The 24,469-nt window shown below is 37.3% G+C and overlaps 1 protein-coding gene across 5 annotated transcripts in view; it reads left to right on the top strand.

The window, feature by feature from the left end:
* The window catches only part of SEPHS1 (selenophosphate synthetase 1), a 44,218-nt gene that overhangs the window by 18,250 nt on the left and 1,499 nt on the right, over positions 1–24,469 (top strand). For 3 of the 5 annotated variants that reach the window (XM_044423297.1, XM_044423298.1, XM_044423299.1), the window contains exons 6-9: positions 263–353; positions 2,728–2,827; positions 5,085–5,297; positions 10,106–11,478. In XM_044423297.1, the coding sequence (XP_044279232.1) occupies positions 263–353; positions 2,728–2,827; positions 5,085–5,297; positions 10,106–10,320 (619 nt within the window). In that variant the 3' untranslated portion in view covers positions 10,321–11,478. Of the gene's footprint in view, positions 1–262; positions 354–2,727; positions 2,828–5,084; positions 5,298–10,105; positions 11,479–24,469 lie in introns of those variants that run through there. The other 2 variants (XR_006414004.1, XR_006414003.1) reach the window with 2 other exon arrangements.

The following is a 24,469-nucleotide window of genomic DNA, read 5'->3' as shown; positions in this document are numbered from 1 at the left end:
TCTTCTTCCTTCTCTTTCTCCTCCTATATTTTTATTTACTTAATTTTAATCTTATATTTGTAAATCAATGTATTTTTTGTATTTTTGTATTTAATGGTAATTTATTATGTGCTATTGTATTTCAATGTATTTTATCGTGTTGTAAGCCGCCCCGAGGTTTCGGCAAGGGGCGGCATAGAAATGTAATAATAATAATAATAATAATAATAATAATAATAATAATAATAATAATTTTTAATATGTGATTGCCTTTTTTTCCTAGGCCAGACAATGCAGTACCTGGAGATGTGCTCGTGTTAACTAAACCATTAGGAACACAAGTTGCTGTAGCTGTTCATCAGTGGTTAGATATTGTAAGTAAATTGATCTAAATGTGATTGGAATAAAGGGTCATAGAAATGTTTGGTGTTGGCCCTACTGAATATCTACTCAAGTTTAATCAGTATTTTAACCTGTGAATAGGAAGCAGTTTAAAGCAAAATTTTCTTTCTGCTAGTAATTTTCTGTTAGTATCTGCATTTTGTTCTGGCTTTAAAAATACCTGAGATATATTGCAGGTACTTTATATGTAGCAATATTGAAATTTTTCACCATAAAAACACTTTTCTGTCCATGTTTTGACATACGCATTTACAGAAATGTGTTTCAAAAGAAGGAGCTCTGTACTGCGCACAGTACAAATACGTCGAAGTAGCTGGAGTCATGAAGTGGTTAGAGTATCGCAGTGGGACTCAGGAGATCAGAGTTCTAGTTCTCACTCAGCTATAAAGCTCACTTTGGGCTTGTCACTGAATCTCAGCTTATCCTACATTACAGCGTTCGTGTGAAGATAAATGAAGGCATATTTTGTAAGACACTTTGGAAAATGGCAGCATATAAATAGAGGAATTGTGGAAGAACAACATGACATAATTCTTTTTTCAAGTTTCACCTTACCCATTTGTTTCCATGACATATGGACTTGCAAATTAAATATACTCTGAATTTGTATATATTTCAGATGCTTTTAATTTTCCTTGGCTGTCAACAAGCACATATTTTGTACTCGAAAAGGAGAGCAAGACAGAAGTCAATTCTAATATTGCTTGTAAACAAACTATCTCTTTCGATTGTGACTATGTAAGAAAGTTATTGGGTATGCCACCTGTTCAGTTCTTTTCTTATTTCTTTTTAAGGAAAAGAATAGAAATAAATCCAAGATTGAACATCTGTATTATATGCAAAATTTCTAAACATTATGTCTTGCAAAAATGGCTTGAATCGTTCCATTAACAACTATGAGTTTGTATCTTGAAGCAGCACTTTCTGCTAAGCCACTATTGCATACAACCTTGAGTTTCTTTTGTGTAGTCGTTTCGTCTCTTAGATTTCCCTTGAAGAACAAGGGGTATGGTTTGCACACTTTCCTCCATCTTGGCATGGGGAGACGTGAACAAATTATCTAGAAATCCCACAGATCTTTGAATCCAGGATCTCTTTGGCATTGAGAGATTAAACATTCCAGAACTTGCAGTCTGGCAGCTTTAATTATCCATGATGGTTTATTAGATAATCATAAGCTAATTGAATTCACAGTGTCTACAGGCTTTTTGTTTGTGGTAGATTTTGAGATTCACCATTGATAAATTCACCTTCTGTTGCTAACACACATCTTCAGACTTGGAACACTTTTTAATTTATTGCTGCACTAGGTTTTCCTGGTGGTAGCAGTTACTATATATGATTGAAATTTGTGTGGCATTTCTATTGTTGTATTGAAGCTGATTAGAATATAAATTGCAATCTCAAAATAGTTTCATGTTCATATTTGACATCTTCCATTTTGCAGTGTTGAAATTAATGAAAACTGCAATCTATAGTACACTTACATGGCAGTAAGCCCTATTAAACACATACGTATTTAATTTAGAGTAAATATGCATAGGTGCCAAAGTATTCAAGAAGGTAAAACTCCAAGTTTAAAGGAAACAGCTTCAAAAAGAGCTCTCTGTTCTGCATGATTGGGCACCAAAATGTCAAATGTAGTTCAGTGTATGTAAGTGTAATGTAATGTCTTTTAGAGTGAAGAAAAATCTCAGTATCACATATAAAATGATGGGCCTAAATTTGTAGTAGTAATTTAAGAAGTAGTGATTATGGTGGATATTTCAATAAAACTGTAGTGTGCTGCAAATTCTTTTCTGGTGTCTAATTAGGGAAAGGATCAAAATGAAACTTCTGTTACTATAATGCCAATTCTGTGGTGCAGCCACACTTAGAATGCTGCATCTTTTCTAGATCAGGTAAACAAGCATGGAACAAACAAAATGGTTGTGGGCTAGATCTTTCCCATGAGGAAAAGTAAAAGCATTTAGAAATTATTTCTATGTTTGTGGTTATAAGATGTGATGGCTACTAATAAAGACAATTGTAGAATAATATGGTACAGATTCATAGTTCTGATGGCTATAAGTCATGACTATGTAGATCCTTTATGTTCAGAAGAAAAATGCTGCTTAATATCAGCTGCTAGGGAACTAACAATAGGAGAAGGTAATTGATTTTATGCCTTGCCTGTGGCCTTCCCAGACACAGCTAATTGATTGTTTACTGTAAGAATGGAACACTGGGCTAGATAGACCTTTGGGTTGGTTCTAGCAAGGGCCTAATTAAAGTAAAAGTAATAGCACCACTACTACTCATTAGGAGTATAGCCAAACTGATCTTTTTTCTTCTTCTGCACATTAGCCAGAAAAATGGAATAAAATCAAGTTAGTTGTTACACAAGAAGATGTGGAGCTAGCATATCAAGAAGCAATGATGAATATGGCAAGACTCAACAGAACAGGTATGAGAATGGGAAATAGCTTCCTGTCTGTTTTTTAACAATTAGAAAATAAATAGCTAAAGACATCATATCAAAACAAATAGCTTTAAGAAAATATACACTATGGCTAAAGAATCAGGTAGCATAGATGCTTACAACTGAAAAGGTGAGTTCTTAATGCATTGAAACCTGAAAAAATGCTAATGTTGTAATGTGTTTTTCCTAGAAATAAAGATTTTCAAAGGCCTCTGAAAAATAGGTTGGGCAACTTGTGCCCCTTCAGATATTTGGGCCTACATATTCTTTCACCTCTGACTAGTGTAGCCAGTGAAAGAGGATAATGGGAGTTGTTAGCCAAAACATCTGACAAGCCAAAAGTCACCGACATCTATTATGGAAGCACTTTACCCTCCTCTGAAAATCAAAATTGGGAGTTTTGCCTGCTTGTTGAAGGAAGAATCAGAGGATTTCAGAACCAGTGTTTGGCCATTAATTGAAATGGCAATTCTTCATTCTTCATGCCATGTATTCATTGTATTAGCTTTCCTTGCTCTTTAAGCACTCCATGTAAATAATTTTTTTAAAATTATTTAAAATTTAAATAAAATTAGCCAAATACCTGCACCCTTTTAAAATATCGTATATGGTGTGTCATATATCTGATGAACACTTCTTAATTACCAATGGTTATTAAGGATTTAAATTTGGATTAGTGTAGAGATCACTGTGTAACATGGTACTGCTTCTAATATGGACCAAATTCTCTGAGAGTCAAAACATTCTGTCCCAGCCTTCCAAATCAAGACCTGTACAGTTTATATCTAGTCTCTTTAAATGTCCACATAAAAGCTTAAGAAAATACTTACATTTTTAGCTACCATTGTCATGATGTTAAAATCTGTCATAATCTGTTCTTGCCAATCCAGTATAAATATTTTTATTTCTTTCATGCATCACTTATTTTCAGGTAGTCAGCAACAGAAGCTTGGGATTTTGCCATCCCTAATGAGCTATTGCTACTCCTTATATCTTTAATATAATGCTTTTCATAACATTTTTAAGGTAGACTTTTAACACATGTGAATGTTTGTTAGTTGAACTGATATAATAGAATCTAACTCTGTAGCAGCTTTGGCCAACTTGTTTACATCAGAAGTGAAATTTGAGAGACCCTCATAGCCGACTTGGCTAGGATCGATGCTCTTTGCTTTCTCTTGTATCTGTGCTGTCTTACCAGTAACATACTATCTGATAAACATGTAAAGATTGATTTCTGATTTTTTTTAAAAAAATCCTCTACTTTCCTGGTTCCTTATTCCTTTTGTATTGTTTAATAATTTTATAAGTTATTATGGTGGGACCATCTATCCTAAAGGAGTACTTATATACATTTCCTCATATGGATAATCAGCTCTTGCCACAGTATTTGATGGAACCATTTGGAAACTTTTTTCCTATAATACTTTAGCCAATAAAATTTATCAGAAACCTCAGGCCTGGCTGTACTTTGCAGTTGGAGAACTGAGGAGGAAAACCCTCTGCCTTCTTTCTGTATGACATGGTGCCTGGACATTTCTTCTTCCTTCCTGCCAGGATTCTGTTCATATAACACCCCTGACACTAAGCCAGGCTTGTATGGAAGAGCAAGTGCTGGATTATCAACTTTGATTTCAGCTGATTTGAAAGGATATATTCAACAAAGGGATTGAGCAGACAGTGAACGTATTCAGGTAGTTCAGATAGACAGTAAATATTTTGGGTTAATTCTTTGTATTAATGTCTATCTTCCAACTGGACGAAACCCAGATCTGTGGTTCACTGTCTGGGCTTCCCTGCAAATCCTTTTGGAGAGAATTGAACAAACCCTACCAAATGCAAATATCCTACTGGCTGGTGAGTTCAATGCCCAAATTGGCAAAAATATTAACAGGTATATTAAAAAGATGCACTGGAGTCCTGAAGACAAATGGTATTTGCCCTGGTCCTCCATGGACAAATTATTAAACAAACAAAGGGTATCTCTACTGAATCTGGCTTTCAAGTACAGGCTGTTCAGTCTCCATGGCTCCAAGCTTGAAAATTGAAATGGGTATTAATACTTTTTTAAGCTTACCTGGGGCCAGTGTGATTGATTGAATCTTGATCTCTTTTGCATTCTTGGTGTAGTGCTAATCTGTTTTGATTAAATATATTTGTTATACAGTTTCAAATTCAAGTAGTTGTAGGTAGGCTACATTTTGAAGTTGTATAACCCTTTCCTCCTGTCTTTCATTTTAAGCTGCAGGGCTTATGCATACCTTCAACGCACATGCAGCCACAGACATCACAGGCTTTGGAATCCTGGGACATGCACAAAATCTAGCTAAGCAACAGCGCAATGAAGTATCTTTTGTTATACATAACCTTCCTGTACTTGCCAAAATGGCTGCAGTTAGCAAGGCATGTGGCAATATGTTTGGTCTTATGCATGGAACTTGTCCTGAGACTTCAGGTAAATCAGTGCTTAAAAATGTCCTTCATTTCTAAGAATTTCATAGCATTTTACATATGTACCTATAAATGTAATATGAATTGAGTTTGAGATGTTCTGTATTTTCTGGAGGATATTAACCAGATAATTACTAGTTAACTTTCTTTGTCCTCTACAGTTTGAGCAATATTTAGAATACCTCTTATGGAATAGGATGGCTGTTGTTCAGAATTATTTTTATAAAATCAAATGGTATTTGGATGTTTGTGTAGTGCAGTTGTGTGTTACAGCTGGTGAAGACTAAAAATAAGTTCTGGGTAGGTTCTGGTTCTTTCTTTTGGAATTGTGAATGTGCCTTCAGTAAAATAAGAAAGAAAGATAATCCAGTTGACTGGATGATGCAGTGAATTCTGAACAAGGGGATTAGATACCTGTCCCTTCAACAGTTCCTGTGATTTGTCATAGAAAAGCTTTTAATGAAAATTATCTTAATAAGCTGATAATTATAGGTGAAGAATATGAAATATTTCCTACATCTAATTATGTATCATGGTCACAAATACATAAATTATCAATAAAATATCAGTCACTTTAAATATTGTTTATTAAAAGGAAGGGGAAGTGTGCTACCTGCAAGAAGGACTGACATGGCTGCTCCTTCCCCTAGAATTGAGGAAGTATGAGGTGTGGGGGGATATTGGGGAAAAACCATGGGGAAAAACAACTCCTTTTTGAAGTCTTGTTTTGGCAGGAAATGACTTGGTTGTGGTAGTGGAGTAAAGGAGAAACACAGGGAAGGGTTAAGACCTTGCCAATCCTCTTAGACTTTGTCTTACCATTAACCATGGCAATCTTCAGGATAGGTTGCCTTGGTGTTCTAGTGATGCTTCTTTTTTTAAGAAGGCTAATTGCTAAAGAGTTGATAACTTTTATTTTTAAGAATTTTGGCAGGTTCCATCTTGTGTTTCTTTTCATATGCATTAGCTTCTCCAACACTGTGCCCTCCTGATGATTTGGAAAACAAATTCGAAGTTGCCTGACTTTTAGTATTGCTAACTAGGGTTATGCCCTTCAAACAGCTGGAGGGCATAAAGTTGGAAAAGACTAACCTATATGAAACCAGTAGAAGAAGTCATATGAGGATTGATGTCAGTTTTCATCTGAGTCAGGTGAGGCAGCAGAAGTGCTGAAATCAGTAATGGACTGGATAAGGGCCAGTAAACTAAAACTCAGTCCAAACAGGTTGGAAACTTTATGAGTAGATTTTAACTTGAAGGTATATTTGTTCTGGAGTGAGTTATTTCACCCTTGTTCCAAGGATCAGATTTATAGTACATAGAGGTTCTTGGATCCATCTTTACTTCTACAGGTCCAGGGGGGCCTCCCCTCCACTATACACATTCTGTTGGCCGAGGCTTGGGTGCCAACTCTGGTCTTTATGGACATGGGTGGCCTGGCTGCAGTTACGCAGTGTTGGTTAATGCAATGTGCTATACATGAGTCTGCCTGAACACTTCAGTTAGTAGCTAGCATCAGTATTTTCAACTGACAGGCACTGGATGCAAAAACAAAAAACACACATTCATGCTTCAGTGGCTCCTAGGAGGTTTCCAAACAATTCAGAAAGCTTGTGCTTCCACAGAGTGCAAACTAAGTACCTGAATGAGCTCCTGGCCTTGAATTAATATGCTCATGTACCAAAGAACTGTGGTTGTCCCTGCCACCTCAGGTGAGACGCAATGGCAACTTGAGAGATTGCTTCCTTGGTGGTATCACCTCCTTTGTAGAATTGCTTCCTTGGAGAAGACTGCTTGGTGACTAAACAGTAACTGGCTGGATAAGGGCCAGTAAACTAAAGGCAAAGATCTGTATATTTCCCAGGCTTCTAACGGAGCATTGTTAATAGCTGCTTTTAATTGCTGTCTCACAATTACTGTTGTGAGTGGTTTATTTTTGCCATACTGATGCACAAAATACAGCAGGAATGCTGGGAGTTGTAATCCAAAATATCTTAAGGCATCAGGTTAAGCAAAACTGGTTTACACAAAGGTTTTGATCCACAGGATTCTAAAGGCTAACCACTGTGGTTATAGCTGCAACCCTGCCTTTTTAATTCAAACTGTGGTATGCAATCGCTTAATTTTCAAGCATGTAACACTCCAAGAATTTGTTTCTAGGACAGTAGATGGTGCTCTTTTCTCAGAGATCACAGTTTGCTACTGTTGCTATGTATTTACTCTGGAAACTTCTATTCCTCGAGGTTACAGTGTTTGGGGATATATGCTGGATGTTAGTTCACAAATATCATTAAGAGAGCAAAGTATATCATGCTGGTAAGAAAGCACTATGGAAAAGCATTAATGGTATATTCCTATGAATTGCTTTCTCACATAATTGGGTAATTGTTCTACTTGGTATTTTGGGGGGAACAGCATACCCCACATTTTACAATAGTAAATAATGACAATGAATTAGGTGGTGCTTTTTGCATTTTTACCAATGTTAAATTGTCCATGATTCATTTAGTCCATGTGGTGTGCATCTCCATTCTGTTCTGTACAAATCTAGGATCATTTAATTACACTCGCCAGTTTTAATTTTCAGTAAACAAACCAGAAACATAACCATTTTGGGGTTTTCTCATATTTACTATGTTAATTCTGCATTATTATTTAACCATTAAACAATTCATAGTTTCTGGATTCTTATGTTGTGGAACAACCCCATTCCCAAAGTAACTAAAAGACTTAAATGAATTTGTTTCTAATGTCCATCTTCAAATGATTCTGATATGAGTTAGCATCATCTAGGGCAGGGGTCCTCAAACTCTTTCACCAGGCGGCCAGTTGAAAGTGCCAATGCTGGGCGTGGGCTGGAAAGGTGGTGCCGGCAGTGTGCACGGGCTGGCGAGGGGGCGGGGCATGAGGCAGGGGCGGGCGTGCCTGGCAAGGGGAGGTGAGGCGAGGGCAGGCACGCACCGCGAGGCGGGCTCACAAGGCAGCGGCTTGCTCGCTTGGAGAACGTTTTCTCCGAGCGAGCAAACCGCTGCTTCCCCGCGTGTGGGGCGAGGTGGGTGGCAGCGAGCGCATGTGTGGGCATGCGCATGATGGGTCCAAATGGGCATGGTGGGCCGGATCTGATCTCTGGGCCGTAGTTTGAGGACCCATAATCTAGGGCATCTTACTAGCTTAGCTTCTAGTATAGGGCTGGTGAACTTCTCCAGTTGTTGAGTTACAACTCCCAGTTACATAGCTCTTGGTCATGTTGACTGGGCTGATGGAAATTGGAGCTTAACAACAACTGGAGGCCCACAAACTCTTCACCCATGATCTAGGGTCAAACTTGAACTTTGGACTACTTTGTTTCCTTTTGAAAAGTTGTTATTAGAGAAAAGACCAAGGTGTTTTTATTTGAGGAGCCAGGCCAAGACTTACTCAGGGGGCCATACCAAGACATTTTTATTCAAGGAACATTTTAATTGTTGATTATTTTAATTGGAATTTGATTTTAATTGGTATTTTAAAGTAAATTTTAGTATTTAGTATTGGAGTGCTTTAAGATTTTTCCAATTGGTTCTTTAAAACTATTACTTGCTGTTCCTGCTATGAGTGATATTACCTTATTTTTATTATTTATTGATACTGTGGTTTTAATTGTTTTTTATAATAAGTTTTATTTGAAATTATCCTAAAATCAAAGAAAAACTAAAAAACAACATCAATCAGCAAAAACATCGGGCCTGCTGGGTCAGCCCCCACATTTTTTTTCATTTATGATAACTTAAAAACATATTTAAATCTATACGAAGTCCTGTTTCTCCAGGGACTGCAGGTGGTGCAGTGGTTTAAACCGCTGTGCTGGTTGATCAAAAGGTCGCCGGTTTGTTTCTCTAGCCAATAATAAGAGTCCCAATTTTGATAGAAGTCAGTATCTTCCTTCTCCTTCAATGGTAAAGTCTATCCATTTCTGCATAGTCCAAAATCTTTTTTAAAATCAGTTCGTCGGTGGGAAGTTCTTCACTTTTCCAGTGTTGAGCAAATGCAATCCTTGCCGCAGTAATTACATGTAAAATCAAATACATTTCTTGTTTACTAATGTCCACAGATACAAGACAAAAAGATGGTTTTAATTGTTTATGTATGAAGTTTTATGTTGGTTTTTATTATGTAAACCGTCTAGAGAACTGTTTGGTTATGAGGCAGTATATAAAAGTAATAAATAAATAAAGTAATGAATAAAAAGCCACCTTACTATTAGTTTGGTTTTGAAATAAAATCTAAGCAAGTTTCCAAAGATTTCCTGGGACACACAGTTTGTATCAGAACGGGAAGAAAAAGATCACCATACTAACCAGTTTTGCTGAAACACTAGTAAGATTGTGATCGGTTTCTTGCATTTTAAGAAAAGGGAGACTAAGGATCAGAATACTTTAGTTGTCACAGAGAAACTATGATACAGAATTAACAGAATGATCCATTTCCATGGAGAGGATCCTTGTGGAAGCATTAATTGTGTGCTGGCTAGAAGCACTTGATCAGAATTCTTTCTTTTGTTTTTTCTAAGAGTTTGAGTTTGCCATTTTTGTTGCCACTTGCTGCCATCAATACTTCATATTGTCACACCTGTTGCATCACTGCTGTGTAACTGGTGTTTTAGTTTTGGGAAGGTGGCTAAAAATCAAGTAATTTACCACCTTAAAAGGTTTTGCTCACAGGTCTTTGCGTGTCACATACAATTTGATCTGATTTTAAGAACTCTTGTAAGAAATCATTCAGTAACATTTTATGCAAAATATAAACAAACACTGACATCAGTTTTTTTCCTTTCAGGAGGCCTGCTTATCTGTTTACCCCGTGAACAGGCAGCACGTTTCTGTGCTGAAATCAAGTCTCCAAAATATGGTGAAGGTCACCAAGCATGGATTATTGGGATTGTAGAAAAGGGCAATCGCACTGCCAGAATTATAGACAAGCCTCGAATCATTGAAGTTGCACCACAAGTGGCCACTCAGAACGTGAATCCAACGCCTGGGGCAACTTCTTAATTTTGATGAAGTAGCTATTTTTTTTAAATAGATCTATTCCTTTATCATCTTGCAGCCTAAAGAACTGTATAAAGAGAAAAAGAAACACGTTGTGTCTGCAAATCTGGTGGCCTTAGGTCAGTTTGAATGGATGCGTTTATTAAAATAAAACACATTGCCTTTTTTCCTGTTACATTAACTGAAGATGCACCTAATCTTGAGGCAGCTTCTGAGTTGAGAATTATATTGTTATCCAATACTGTTGATTCATTTTGAATCTTTAGACACTTATCTCTTGCCGCATAGGCTCTTTTTTAAAAGGTGCTTTCACGTAGCACAGACATTGCCAGTAGTGGTATCAAATAGAAGTTTGTGTCCTTTTTCACTATATGTATATTTATCATTAGGTCTAATTTCAGATGCCTTGAATGAAATTCCAGAAAGGCAATAAATTTGATAAGTGATGCACAGTGGGTTTTACCCAGTAGCAGAGAGGGTTGCATGTCTACATTCAATCTTTGATTTATAAAATTAGTCTTATCTATGAGCATCTGCAATCCTGGACATTGCTTGGTAGTACACTCAATTAATTAAAACAAGCAAGTGCTGACATTGCATGGAAAGCACTTCAAAGTCAAAGGAAATATAATTTTGTTCTTTGTAGATCAGACAATATTTACTTGTATTATCAATAATTGTTTCCTTTATTGATGGTAAAAATGATGATGCTCAATTTTGCAACGTGATTGGATGTGCTGTAGAGCAACAAGATATTGCCAGCCAAAAGGGGGTTGCTATATAATCATTTACAATTCAATATATAATTAACTACACAAATAATTTTTAAATATAACCAATTTAAAAACTGTTCTGTGGATGGTAGTGTTTAATACATTTTATATTTTGTATAGTGATTATTATAAATCGCTCTTTGTTTTCTTAAATCAGCAGTCTAGTAAAATGCGTAGTATTTTTTTCTGCTCAAAATTCATTTTGTGCACGCTTTTGTGATGTGTTTAAAATTTACATTGCCTACATTGCAGCCTGAACTTAAGCTTATTATTTGAATAAATATTTAATTTTTTATTGCTCGTGTACAAGTGGATGACCATTTGGATTTCATGGTTGGTGAAAAGTGGTGAGTAATTCATGTGCAATTACAGTTGTAGTGTGAACATAGATCGTCTGTGTAAGCAGTTCTTTCAAATGGTTACTTTGTGTTAGATTACTGTTATATTAATGAATGGCTTGTTTAAGGGGCTGAATGTTGAAGCTAAGATAAGTATTGTGTTCTAGGATTAGTATTGTATAACAGTACAACATGGATGAATTTTCATGAATGGCAATCCATTGTGTGAATAAGTTATGCAGTGTGGATTGTTCATGGAACAACTAGTGGTGTGTTGAATAGATGACTGAGCTCACTGTAGGTTGTCCCCTCCCTAGTCTATCCAGAGGCATCTCAAGCTCTTGCTTAGTCCTTTTCTCCTTTCTCCACTCTGTTTGTAACCCCTTTCATCATTTCTGCAGCTTTTCTCTTTTCAGAGATGGCTTTTTCTGCTCTTTGAAATGGCAGCCTCTCCAGAGTGCCCAAGGAGCACACTGAAGCAGCTGTCAGTATTTGCCACCCTTATGAAAACAAAAGAAAAAAACCCAAATGTGCCCAAAATCTGTGCAATTTCCTGCCCTTTGGTCAGTAGTTGGGAGTTGTGTACTTTTGCATCTGTTCCCTAAATATGAAGCCTTTTCTGTACAATATCCTGTTAAATACTGTCAAACCAGACTCCATATTTTAAAATCCATCTTTAAATATTCTACTCCACTTTCACCAGAGAGCTGTAAAACAGCAAATTGTCAAATGTAAAGCCAAGACAAGTGAATACCTTTACTTATGAAAAGGGATGGCAGGGCAGGTTTATCACACACTTTGCAGCAAATTCCTTCATTTGTTAAGCTTGGACTTGGCAGTTCTCAGTGTTCTTCAGCTTTTCCCCAGTGTGCATTCCAAATCCGTGCTCTATTAAAGGACGGTGGGCTGTACTTCTTTTGTTTTCCCCATGAACATGGAACCTCAGGCATGGGTAGAAAACGTGGAGGCACTGAAACCTATCGGGAACCCAAAAAAGGAGGTTCCCATTGCCAATAGGGGATATATTCCTCCATCCTCTTTTTGTGTGCTGTCTGTGCTTTGAATTGACACTTTGCTTTTTGATAGCTGTCAAGATAAAGCAAAGTGCAAAAAAGCCTTATTAGAAGCTTTTCTGGGTCCATATACTCATAGTGGGTACCTATTACATTTTGACAAAAAATACCCCAGGAAATTAGCCAAGGAAGGCTTCTCATTTTTGCACTAACAGAAATGCATACCCCTGTACCTATAGAATCGTGCAATTCTGTTTTTTCAATAGCAAAACCATTAGTGCACATTTGGGGTGCAAGAGATTTTTTTTAATGGGTTGGCAAGCCACTGACAAGTATTTGCAATACGTCACTTGAGCAATTTGCCAGGGCTGTCAAAATTGAGATCACAAAAAAGTGATGTCCATAAAAGAAAAAAGTGGGGAGCCACAGCAAGCCAAAATGGCTTGAGCTGCTAGACCAAAGGAAAAGAAAGGGGTGACAACTGTCTTTTAGGACATACTGTAGGTTCTCACCACAAGCAACCTACTGTTGCTTATTGCCACGTTGTGTTGTTGTGGTGCACACAGCTGCCCATTGAGTTCATATACCTGAAGAGAAGCTGCCCATTGCTTTGCAATTTTTTATTTAATTTCTATACCATCCAACAGCTGAAGCTCTTCTCAGCTCTGTTTTTGTACTTTCCCCCACAACAAGGACACACACTTGGATTCTGCTAGCTTAAAAATGCCCTTCTATCTTTGAGTCCATTCAATGTATTTAAGATAAGTAGCCTTATTTAATATTTGTAGGACCTGTAACTTCTGAAGCTGTCATAGTAAGAACTCTGAATGAGAAAACATCCTTTCCCTTGTTTTAACTTATTTCACTTAATTTGAGTGACATCTTGCAATATTGGTAGGGATTCCATATACCACTTCACTCAGGGTGGCTTACTTTTTAAACTTCCATCTTCATGCATATCCTATGCTTCCCCAGCATTTTTCCCCTCTAGGAAGGGCTGCTATGCTTGCATGATGCCTTCTGACAGTTAATATAACAAAGTACAGGAATAGGCAGAAAATATATACCAAGGTGCTTTGGACTTCCTATTTCCAGCATTCCCATCTTACTGGCAGGTATATCTGGAACTTGAAGTCCAGAAGATCTAGAAATCTATTTTCTGCCCACTGCCCACTTTCTAGCAGTGAACAGACCAGAATTAGAAGTATACAATTACAAAAGGTATCATAATATTTCAACATCTTCAGCCTGAACTTAGGATATTTTAGGTCATTTCTTATAAATCTGTCACATCATAAATTGATACTTATGTGTATTACCACAAACAAAAAAATAGCCACAGTGATATTAGTACAATATTTAATTAAAAATGGCTGGGCAGTGTGAATCCAGTTGGAATTATTTGCTGCCAGATTCCATAAAACTTACAGAATTGAAAAGACATGTTCCAAATATATTATCTCCTCATGATTAAATGAATGAGGCTGAGGAACATCACCAATCCCAAAGCATTTAAGTGGTAACATGTTAAATTGGATCAAATAAAGGCTCTAATTTATTTAACAAAATACAAATTTCTTAGATACGCAGCTAAGGAACAAGTATATGCTTGAGCAGAAAGATCTTGAAAAGAGAAATCCCAAAATGTCTGTTTAATCATAGGTATTGCAAAATGATACTCCATTTGAAAAAGAAAAGGGGGCAATAACCCAATAGAGCAAACTTTCTGAGTAGCACACATCATCCAAACACTTAGAATCTTTTAAGCCCTTGTAAAGATACAAATGTTAAACTGAATCTTCAAGGCAGCCATCCAGGCACTCATATTCCAATGTCACTGTCCTGCTAGCTTTAATATAACTGCATTTGGGAAACATCAAAGGATGTATAAATGTGCATATAAAAATCCAGATGGAATACCGTTAACACCAGAAGAAACTTCCCTAATCTATGTAGTTCCTCAACTCCTTAATGAAGATGTTATCTTAGTATTAAAGATGTTATCTTAGTATTAAAAATCAGGAACAAACTGTGCCCTTTTTGTGTAGGGGAAAATTGCAGTCTGATTCACTTGAACTTTCTGAAGAGCAGAGACTATTTGTAAAGCTCTTGAGATAAAGTAATAGAATGTAACTGCAAATTACTGAAAACATCTAACGTGTTCCATACTTTCGTCACCCAAAGACCACCAACATTGAATAAATGTCTTTAAAAGTACAATATTCAATTTGTCATAATTAAACTTTAAATCATTACTCTATCTTAAGAGGAAGGCTTTATTCTTATTTATTTATTTATTTTCTATGCTGCCCTGTAGCCCATAGGCTTTCCTGGGTGGTTTACAATTATTAAAATTATAAATACCATTCATAAAATACTCATAAAAATACCTGGTACTCATAAAATCCTATGAAAAAAGCAATATGACAACCAGCAACCATAGGATAACTACCAGGAACAACAGCAATTTATAATCCATATTTAAAATTGTCTCGGGAATACAACACACAGACTTTACCATTAAAATGTTTAGAGAATAAAAAGGTTTCCACCTGATACCAAAAAGATATCAGGGATAGTACCAGGTGCTCCTCTCTGGAGAGCATGTTCCAGAGATTGGGTACCACTACTGAAAAGGCCTTTCTCCTGGTTGCTACCCCCTTCTTGGGGGCAGGGGTTCCCTGAGAAGGACCTCAACAGATGATCTTAAGGGTAGGGTAGAAACATTGCACAAGGCATTCCTTTAGATAACCTGTCCCAAGCCATTTTGGGCTTTAAATATTAAAACAAGCACTTTGAATTGGGTCCAGACTTCAACTGGCAGCCAGTGCAGCTGATCCAATGGGCCAGTCCCCATTGGTAGCCATGCTATGCTATTCTGAATAAGTTGAAGTTTCCAGACCATTTTCAAAGGCACTTCCACATAGAGCATATTGCAATAGTCCAACTAGAGGTTACCAGAACATAAATACCTGGCCAGACAGGGACATACTTGGTAAATCAGTCAAAGTTTATAAAAAAACGCTCCTGGCCACTGATTCCACTTGTGACTCTAGTCATAGCTGTGGGTCTAGGAGTACCCCAAAACTATGAATCTTGTCCTTTAGAGGGAGTGCAACCCCATCCAGGACTGGTTGAAAGTCTCCAAACTGGACCAACAGCACCTTTGTCTTGTTTGGTTTGCATTGAGTCTCATTTTATTGTTCCTCATCCAGTCCATTACTGCATTCAGGCACTAATTTAGAATGGTCACTGCTTCACCTGGATTTGATCAAAAGGAGGGGTAGAGCTGAGTGTTATCTTTATATTGATGACATCTCAGCCAATACCTCTGGATAACCCCTCCCAGCAGTTTCATGTAGTTGTTAAAAAGCATGGGGGATAAAATAGAGCCCTGCAGTACCCCATGGCATAACTGCCATAGCACAGAGCACTAATCCCCCAGTACTAGTTTCTGTAATTGTTCAGCCATTTCAGAACCAATGCAATGCATCCAACTCCTATCCTGGCCAGCTTATTCAAAACAGCACCATGGTTGATGGTGTCAAAAGCCAGAGCAGTCTTGGAGAAGAAACAGGGTTGCTTTCTTCTGGTGCAGGTCATACCACAGAGTGACCAATGCAGTTCCATTTCAAAACCAGGCCTGAAACCCAACTGAAATATATTCAGATAGTTTCACACAAGAGTGCTTGAGCTGTCTGGCCAGCACCCACTTGAACACCTTGCCCAGGAAGGGAATATTTGCAATAGGTCAGACTATAATTGTTTACATCCACTGGGTCCAAGTTCAGCTTCTTTAGAAGTGGCTTGATTACAGCCCCCCTTAAAAAGGCTGGTACCACTCCCTCTCAAAGAGGCATTTACCACTTCCTGGACCAGGGTGCAAATCCCTTCCTTAGTTTTTCCAATTAACCGTGATGGGCAAGGGTTGAGAATACAGGTAGTACATCACACTGAACCAAGCACTTTGTTCACATCATCAGGCCTCAATAACTGAAACTCATCCAACAAAATACTGAGTATGATTCTAAAATGACCGCATGAATAAGTAAAAGACTTTTTTTTCCTTTCTCCAAGTGTCAGCAGGTGCCCATCAGAATCATATAAGACATTTGTAAATAGTTACAAAACAGAATAGAAGCACACCTTGTCTGATACTTATATTTTCTGAAGCTGTGCTTGGTAACCATACCTAATTTGAACAAAGCTATTGCTATACAAGGAGTTGGTAAGAATTTGGACACTGAATAAGCATCCAAAATTATATGTTCTCTCTAAATAGCACAAATTAGTAAATACATTTTCAAACATAAGTTCAAGTAACACTGTCTTTAGCATATATTTTCCCCATAACTGACAACAAAGTGAGAAGTCTAGTTTCCTGAGTCATTAACCTGACCTTTTAAAATTACACTTGCTCTTTTCCAGATACAGAGACCCAGGCCTGAGAAATGCACAGTCAATAATGGTGCCCATCAAAATAGACAGTTCCAACTTTCTTTAAGAAATGTAGAACTTTTTTAATGTATTTTTTTGTAGTAAGGTACATCTGTTGTGGTTTAAACTAAAACTTCCACAAAATGCATTGGAATCTGATACTAAGGCAAGAGTCTAATTAGTACCTCATATGTCCTAAAGATGAGTTATGAAGACTGGCTAGCAATACAATGTATCTTAACTGTACTACCAAACAAAGCTCATCTTTATACAGTAAGGTTACTTATGTTGTCATGGAATAATTTCTGGGGAACAAAATATACCAAGCCAATTCCAGATGGAAGGAGCATACTTCCAATTGTGCCAATAAAACTCATAGATGATTAGTCAGAAAAGGGTTGTTCATTTAAAAATGTCTTCAGCATAAAATTGTCTTCAGCAGGTGTGAAATATGAAATAGTATTAGTGCCTGCCTGATACTAACAGGCATAAAGACTTCCATAGAGGAGAAACCAATGTACTGAAGGCTCTACAGTATTTAGAGTGGACTCCAGTGGAAAGCAGGTCTTTTCAGAACCCACATGTATGCCTCATCCAATAACCTCATCATTCTCACCCCCACATCTAGAGAAATTTTCCCAGTCAATCAAATGAAGATAACAAGGGAGGGAAAGGAAAAGTAAGGGAAAAAGAAGACTGGGGGAGGGGGCGGCAATAGACAAAAGGAAGACCTGAGAGAAGAAGATCTAAGGGGAGAGAGTGCTCTGTCAGTGTGGTGTATGATAATGTCATTTGATGAAGCTTAAGACATTGCAAGACAGTAAATCAGTTGTCAGTCTCTTCATGGGTAGTTTCAAATGAACTCTTAATTGTGTTGCCTACTACAGTCCACTACACACACACACACTTAGGGTTCCATGCAATACCTTGGACTAAGAGGTATTAAACCATCAGACATTTATGCATTCCTTGCAAACAGCATCAGAGCCTTTTTGAAATTACCATTTTTAGTGCTCCAGTAAAATCAGATGGTTGTCTCCTACTCCAGAAATTGCACAGTGCTGGCTACAGCAGCTAATGTTACCTCTTCTGTCTCATTCAGAGACTTGTGTTGATAAAGTAACTGTCCTGTCCAGTATTGATATATGTACATGTACTCCTAAGGCGAACAGGTAGTAGCAGGTAACAGCATGACCAAGCCCCTCTACAATGAAATAGCAGCACCTTTTGCTGCACACACCTGCTCCATCTCTCTCTACTCACAGCTTCAACCCAGCCCTGGTGGGCAAGGCCAAGCTACAGGAGGTCAGTAAATTGAACTGTGGATGAGGGTACGATTTCATCAAGCTCAGCTGAAAGCATGCACAGTGAAAATGGCAAAATGTGGACCTGGAAAGGCCAGTGAGGCTGGCTTTCTGGTAGGACTAGCCAGGCAGTAATACAGCCTGCTAAATCCTTGGTTTGGTAAGTTGCAGGAGTGCCTGTCTAATAAAACAAATGTGAGGTAATATGATGGGCCTCTTCATTACTGACATCTCTTGTTCCATCTGGCATGGGACTCTGGCTAAGTTGTCTTTAAAGTGAACCAATTAATTATTTTCTATTCTGACCGCTTGAGTTGGTTGGTCAAGGATAGCAAGGCACATCTACAGCAGCAGCAACTGCTTTCTTTTATTACCACCTCCTTGTTTCATATAAAAGAGACAATATGGAATTGCAATGCAGAATATCAGTGATGTGTGTCTGTATAGAGCAGTTGGTGTCCATATTAGGGGTTAGTTCCTGTACCCCTTCTACATTTACTTACAAGTAAATTTGCATTCAGTGAAAGTTTATCCTATCAGAATTTTCTAGTCCAATCCTAATAATATGTTCAGAGTAATTGCCACAGAATTCACAATGGCTTACTTTTACTCCTAAAGAAATACTGTTTTTTCTTTTTTATAGGGCTGGTGTGATGGGAACAAAAATCCCCCAAATATGCATAGGAGTGTGCTGTTAATACTGGTAGATTATAGCACCTTAAAACCCTGGGCAAAAATCTGCAAAAACTGGGAAAGTACTAAAAGTTAATTTATAGGAATGGGAGAGATCACTGTCGCATTACAAGGGTAGTCATTCTAAATGTCATCCATGCTCATGAACTTTTAACAGGAAGGGACAAAGAGAAACAATTGACCCTATGTGAATGAGCCCATAATCTCCAGATTAATAGCCTTCATTAAGATCAAAAACAAGGTCTCTAGCTTGTAGAACCTGAGATACAAGGCAAAATTTGTAGCTACTATTTTGCCTATTCATTTTGTGGGATGCTAGCCTGTTTCTACCTTTTAGGATTTTTTAGACAATGAATGAAGCCCTAATAATAGTTAACATACCAACTGTGTGTATTAAACCCTTTTGGGTATTTGAAATCTCTGTTAGAAAATAATGGCAGCCGCATAAAAAGAATTTAAAAATCCAGTTTTGTTTAGCTTGGTTTGAGCAGTAGCTATCTACAAAAAAAGGCAGCAGCATTTATGATCTTTTAAACTTGGGTCTTGTTAATTTTTCTAAATTTATAAACACTATACACCTTGACAATGTGTGCAGATAAAATTCATCACTAATTATATGTATTGCAAGAGACAGGACTGTGGCTGAAAAGTTTGGGTTTCATGTGTGGATTTCACATATTAAACATAACAAAGGAAAATAGCTCAGTGTTATCCCTATTTTGTGAGGTCGTAGTGGTGTTAGAGTAATGTATGACAACTCTGCAGTATAGTCCAGTATTGTTGGTGTTTTAGGGAAATGCAAATAGGGCTATGAAAGTGATTGTTGAACAAGTTCAATTTATTGATGGTTGGAATGGGATGTTGTGATGAGAGCGAGAGAGAGATCACATTTTTTTGAGAACCTGCCATTTTTAGTTCCTGCAGGATGCTCAAATGTAACATCTATTCATCTTTCACAAAGTTGTGACATCGGAGCTGAGAAAAAACCTCTTCTGAAGGCACCTGAATTGAGTGTGTGTTCTTACTCAGCACTGTATAGGAGTGAGTTACAGGCTGAAGCAGACATTTTTCCCCCACCAAATATTAACTGTGCCTTTCAATATGGCAGAATGGACTTTGGCACAAAGAGCCATTACACTAGTTAAGGGGATCATGGAAAAAATTGAAGGTTTCAGCTGATGGTGGAACAACATTCATTGGTTGCCACATTTATCCATCAAAGAACAATAGAGGGATAGAGCTCATTTAAAAATTTCTCAGATGCCAGATCTTCCTGTACCTTCTTATATCTGGTACCCAGGTCTTATTGTTGCTAAGCCACCAAGTCTACCACAAATTATAGACTCATTCTCCAATGATATCAGGGTTTTCTTTAAAATGTGCAACTGTACACAAAAAGCGTAATCCAAGAAAAACATTTCCATTAAAATGGCAGCAATTCAGATTTCAAGCCATGCAACAGTTGTATTGTTAACTGATGTAAAAAGTGGCTGATAACAATGTGAAAAGTAAATTAAGTAGTTCAGGTTTCCCTAGAACCCTCAAACCTGATCAAGTATATCCCATTGGTCTCTCTATTGCTAAACAGACTTCCCACGGACTCCACTGATACTCTCTAGAGCAGGGGTGTCCAACATTTTGGTTTTTCTGGGCCACATTGGAAGAAAAAAAATGTCTTGGGTCGCACATTAAATACACACACACTAACAAAAGCTGATAAGCCAAAAAAAAGTCTGTGCATAGTTTTTGTAATACCTGCTACTACAGATAAGCAAAAAAGTCCTCACATAATCCTAATTACATGGCACCCCGTTCGGAGAGTCTTTTAAAATTGTAGAGCAAGTCCAAAGTTTGTGCTCACTAAGACAAAATGATCATATCTAAGTAATAAAACTTCATTGGGTTTTTTTTAAATATAAAACTAAAAGAAAAGAGGGCAACATAAAACTAGTGGGATATTTGGCATTGTATTTGAGAAACTAATGGATCAATATTTGGTTTGATGGAAGTAGTTGCAATTCTTAGTGAATTCTCAAGGTGCTTATCAGCTATTCTGGTTCTAATTTTATTCTTAGTGTGCTTCATTCTTGAAAATAGTTGCTCACAAATGTAGATGCTTCCAAAAAGTGAAGACATGAATAAGGCATGATTGTGAAGCAAGGGATATTTGTCTCTGGGACAATAGGACCTATAAAAGTCCATGATCAATTTTTTCTTTAAGTTGAACGTCAGATTCCAGCCCTATACATTCCATTTGAAAATTGGCAGGTAACATATTTATGTTGACTGAAACTGGAGTCGTAAATATACCAAAATAGTGCTTATTTTCCCAGAAATCTTGAAATATGTTTTCAAATTCTTGTATCAGATCAAAAAGCAAGGTTGTATATTTTTCACTGTCCACAGGACTGTGTTTAGCCAACATGTTGAAATGTATAAAATTGTTTGCAATAGTAGGTTGAAAAAGTATTGATAATAGCTGTGTTTCACTCACCAAGTCACCATAAGCACATGTAATGTCCGAAGGTGTAAATTTGACTGCACTTGGAAGATAAGACACTGGAAGCCGCAGACTGCCATAAAACTGAAGCCACGTATGTGTACAAATAGGAAGCATAGGTACGTTTATTTTACATGACACTGCAACACAATATTGTCATCTACAAAAGACACACTGGAGAATGGCGCGATCAAGTTACCAAAAAAAATGGCAAAATAATCTCATAATGTTTTAAGTAAGTTTACAATTTTGTGTTGGGCGCATTCATAGCACTTTGGGGCCACATGCGACCCCTGGGCCGCAGGCTGGACACTCCACCTCTAGAGCCATTTTCCTAACCAAGTGTTCTCCAGATGCTTTGGACTTCAGTTCTCATCAATCCCAGAAAGCATGGTTAATAGGCTAGGAGTTTCAGCAAAATATCTAGCTGCCACCAGGTTCGAGGACACTGCTCTTAAAGTATTCACTATGTTTCCAAGGTGAAGGAAATCTTACCAGGATGAATCATGTAAAACTATCAATATTATAACAGCAGTAATGCCATAAAATATCCAATAGTTATAATATTGGTACATTTGTTCGGAGCTTTTGTTTGTTTTTTTGTTTCTGGGTAGGATTTTTTAATCCCCTGCTCCAGAAAAAGTTTTGTTGGAATTCCTGATCCTTCTTGAATATCTGCATTAGTGCTGTTCAGTTCTCAGGAACATCTGCTACTATGTGTAGGCTTATAAATTTATTGGAATGCTAAACAAAACAGAGCAATGTGTGTTGTAGCAGTGTGCACTCTGTGTGGGAATTATAACAAGATGCTGCACAGCTTTGTCCATTGCCCCTGGAAAAATTCCTGTGGATGTCCATGCCTGCGGTGTTTTCTCACTACTTCTTCACCTTTGTTTCATTACACAATAAAACAGTTATGGAGATACAGCAGAATAACTAAACAATGACCCAGCTAAACAAGTCACTTGCTACCTTGCCACAGGCGCCAGTTGAATTTCACTAATTACCCTTACTATTGGGATGTGGCTTGCTGTGTCATCCCATCTTTGCTGGATGGCTTGCTTGAGCAGGGAAGTGACCCTTACATAAGTCATGCCATGTTGTTAGGGAATTTGAGGATGGCTTCCCACACACAAGCCATATCTCCCAGGTTCAGAGAATATGGCAAACTGAGCCAAGAAAAGTAATTATGTAAATTGTCTAGCATGTGATCAAGCAGGGGAAATAAGTCACGGTGGTTTATTTTCCTCACTGATTGTGCATATTTGTGTCCCAATGTCTTTTGATTGGTAACATGAGGAACTCTGTCTGAAAGCACCTTTAATCTATGGTACCAATTCTGAATCAGAAATTGTGAGAGATCATCACTTTCACTATCAAGGGCTTTGGTAAAATGTTAACTGTTGCTTCTTTACAAGCTTTTCCTATAATATATTGAAAATAGATACCATCTGTGACTCCCTGACTAAGAGAAAAACAGCTGAACAGGCAGATTCCACTTGGCAACAGATTTAAATATCCCAGTTGAGTGTTTTGGGCTACAGAATTAATATAAATTATGGGTTGTGGTTCCCAAGGCATCTCTCAAGACCAGATAACACAATGTGGTGCCAAAATGTGTGTATATTGCTCACATTACAGAATAACAAAACTTTAATGATGATGCAAGATACTTCACATAAAATGCAATTAGTATGACTAAAAGCTTAGTAGAAATAATATCACATATTTAGTAAAGCTACAGTTCTAATGCTAGTCCACAAAGCAGTTTTGAGATCTGGCTATCTGGCAGGCATGGCTGGCAGAGTTTAAACAATCAAGGGCTTTGGAAGTTTGGTAAGGCTTCTCATTCTCCTAGGATCTCTCAACTTAACCAGACCAAAAATCTTGCTCTTTATAGAAATCTTCACTTATTCCATATTTTCTAAACCAAATAGCACCAAATTTAAATCTTCCTTATTAGGAGAATTGTTGCAGTGTTCTGATAATTTTCATTCTCTCCCTAAGATCTGTACCATCAGTTTTAAGGTGCTGCAACCAGAACTGGTTCACTCTACATAAAAGTTTATATGTCTACACATATAAGTGTATACATTTGTTTTTATCAACTTGAATAATTTGGTGTCATCTACAAACTTGGTCACTAAATCCCCACCCCTTACTCCTGAACTTTAATGAACAAGTTTAAAAGAATTGGTCATAAGAAAATAAGTCCTTGGGGATCTCCATTTCTTGTATCCCTCCACTGTGAGAACTATCCTAGACTGCTTCCTATTCTTTCATTAATATAGATAATTGGCATCCTGTAGAACTCTTTATAAAACATAGTTTCATCTTGCTGTATGTCCTATTACATTAAAGTTTAAGCATCTGCTTGTATAATGGCTTGGGCTGAGTGATAGAACAACAATATATTCTTAAGCATATATTCTATTTTTCTGCTTTGAGCAGAATATATTTTTTGAAAATGTGTGAGAAAACTAATCAACTATAACTTTTTATAAACTTAAGGGCAGAGTGTTCATCCAAAATGGTATCATCCACACATATTAGGGAAGTGTCCAATAAAATCATAAGAAGACTCTCTGGTTTTTTTCTAAAAACAACTTTTACAAAGATGCACCCATCTCCAGCCTACTATGAGACATCTGTAAGGCAGCTTTATACATCTTATTCATACAAATAGAGAAGTGCATAAAAAATAAAAGAAGCAAAAGAGAATAAAGCTAACAAAAGCCATGACAGTTTTATTAACAAATAATATGCATACCATGTATAACCCCAGATAAACGGGCTATTTCAGGATGTAGTACTTTGAACTGGGGGAGTCTACATACTTCTAAAGTCCTTGATCTCTGGCATCCCCACAAGCCAGTGAATTGGCTGCAGTATAGGGAGAAAGAAAACTTCTTTATCCATTTTTATACTTCTGGTTTCATATTATGTAATTGCCACAATGTACATTCAGACATTATGTTGCACCCTAGTATTAGAGGCCACACATGATAGCAGGGTATGCCTCCTAATCGTTGCATTCAATAGCCTACCATGTATATTATATATTTAATCCTGTGACATGTTTCCAGCTCTTCTG

Source organism: Varanus komodoensis, unplaced genomic scaffold (assembly GCF_004798865.1).
Source record: "Varanus komodoensis strain SLA01 unplaced genomic scaffold, ASM479886v1 scaffold13_3, whole genome shotgun sequence".
Classification (NCBI taxonomy): Eukaryota; Metazoa; Chordata; class Lepidosauria; order Squamata; family Varanidae; genus Varanus; species Varanus komodoensis.
This window is presented reverse-complemented; position numbering and strand designations above follow the sequence as displayed.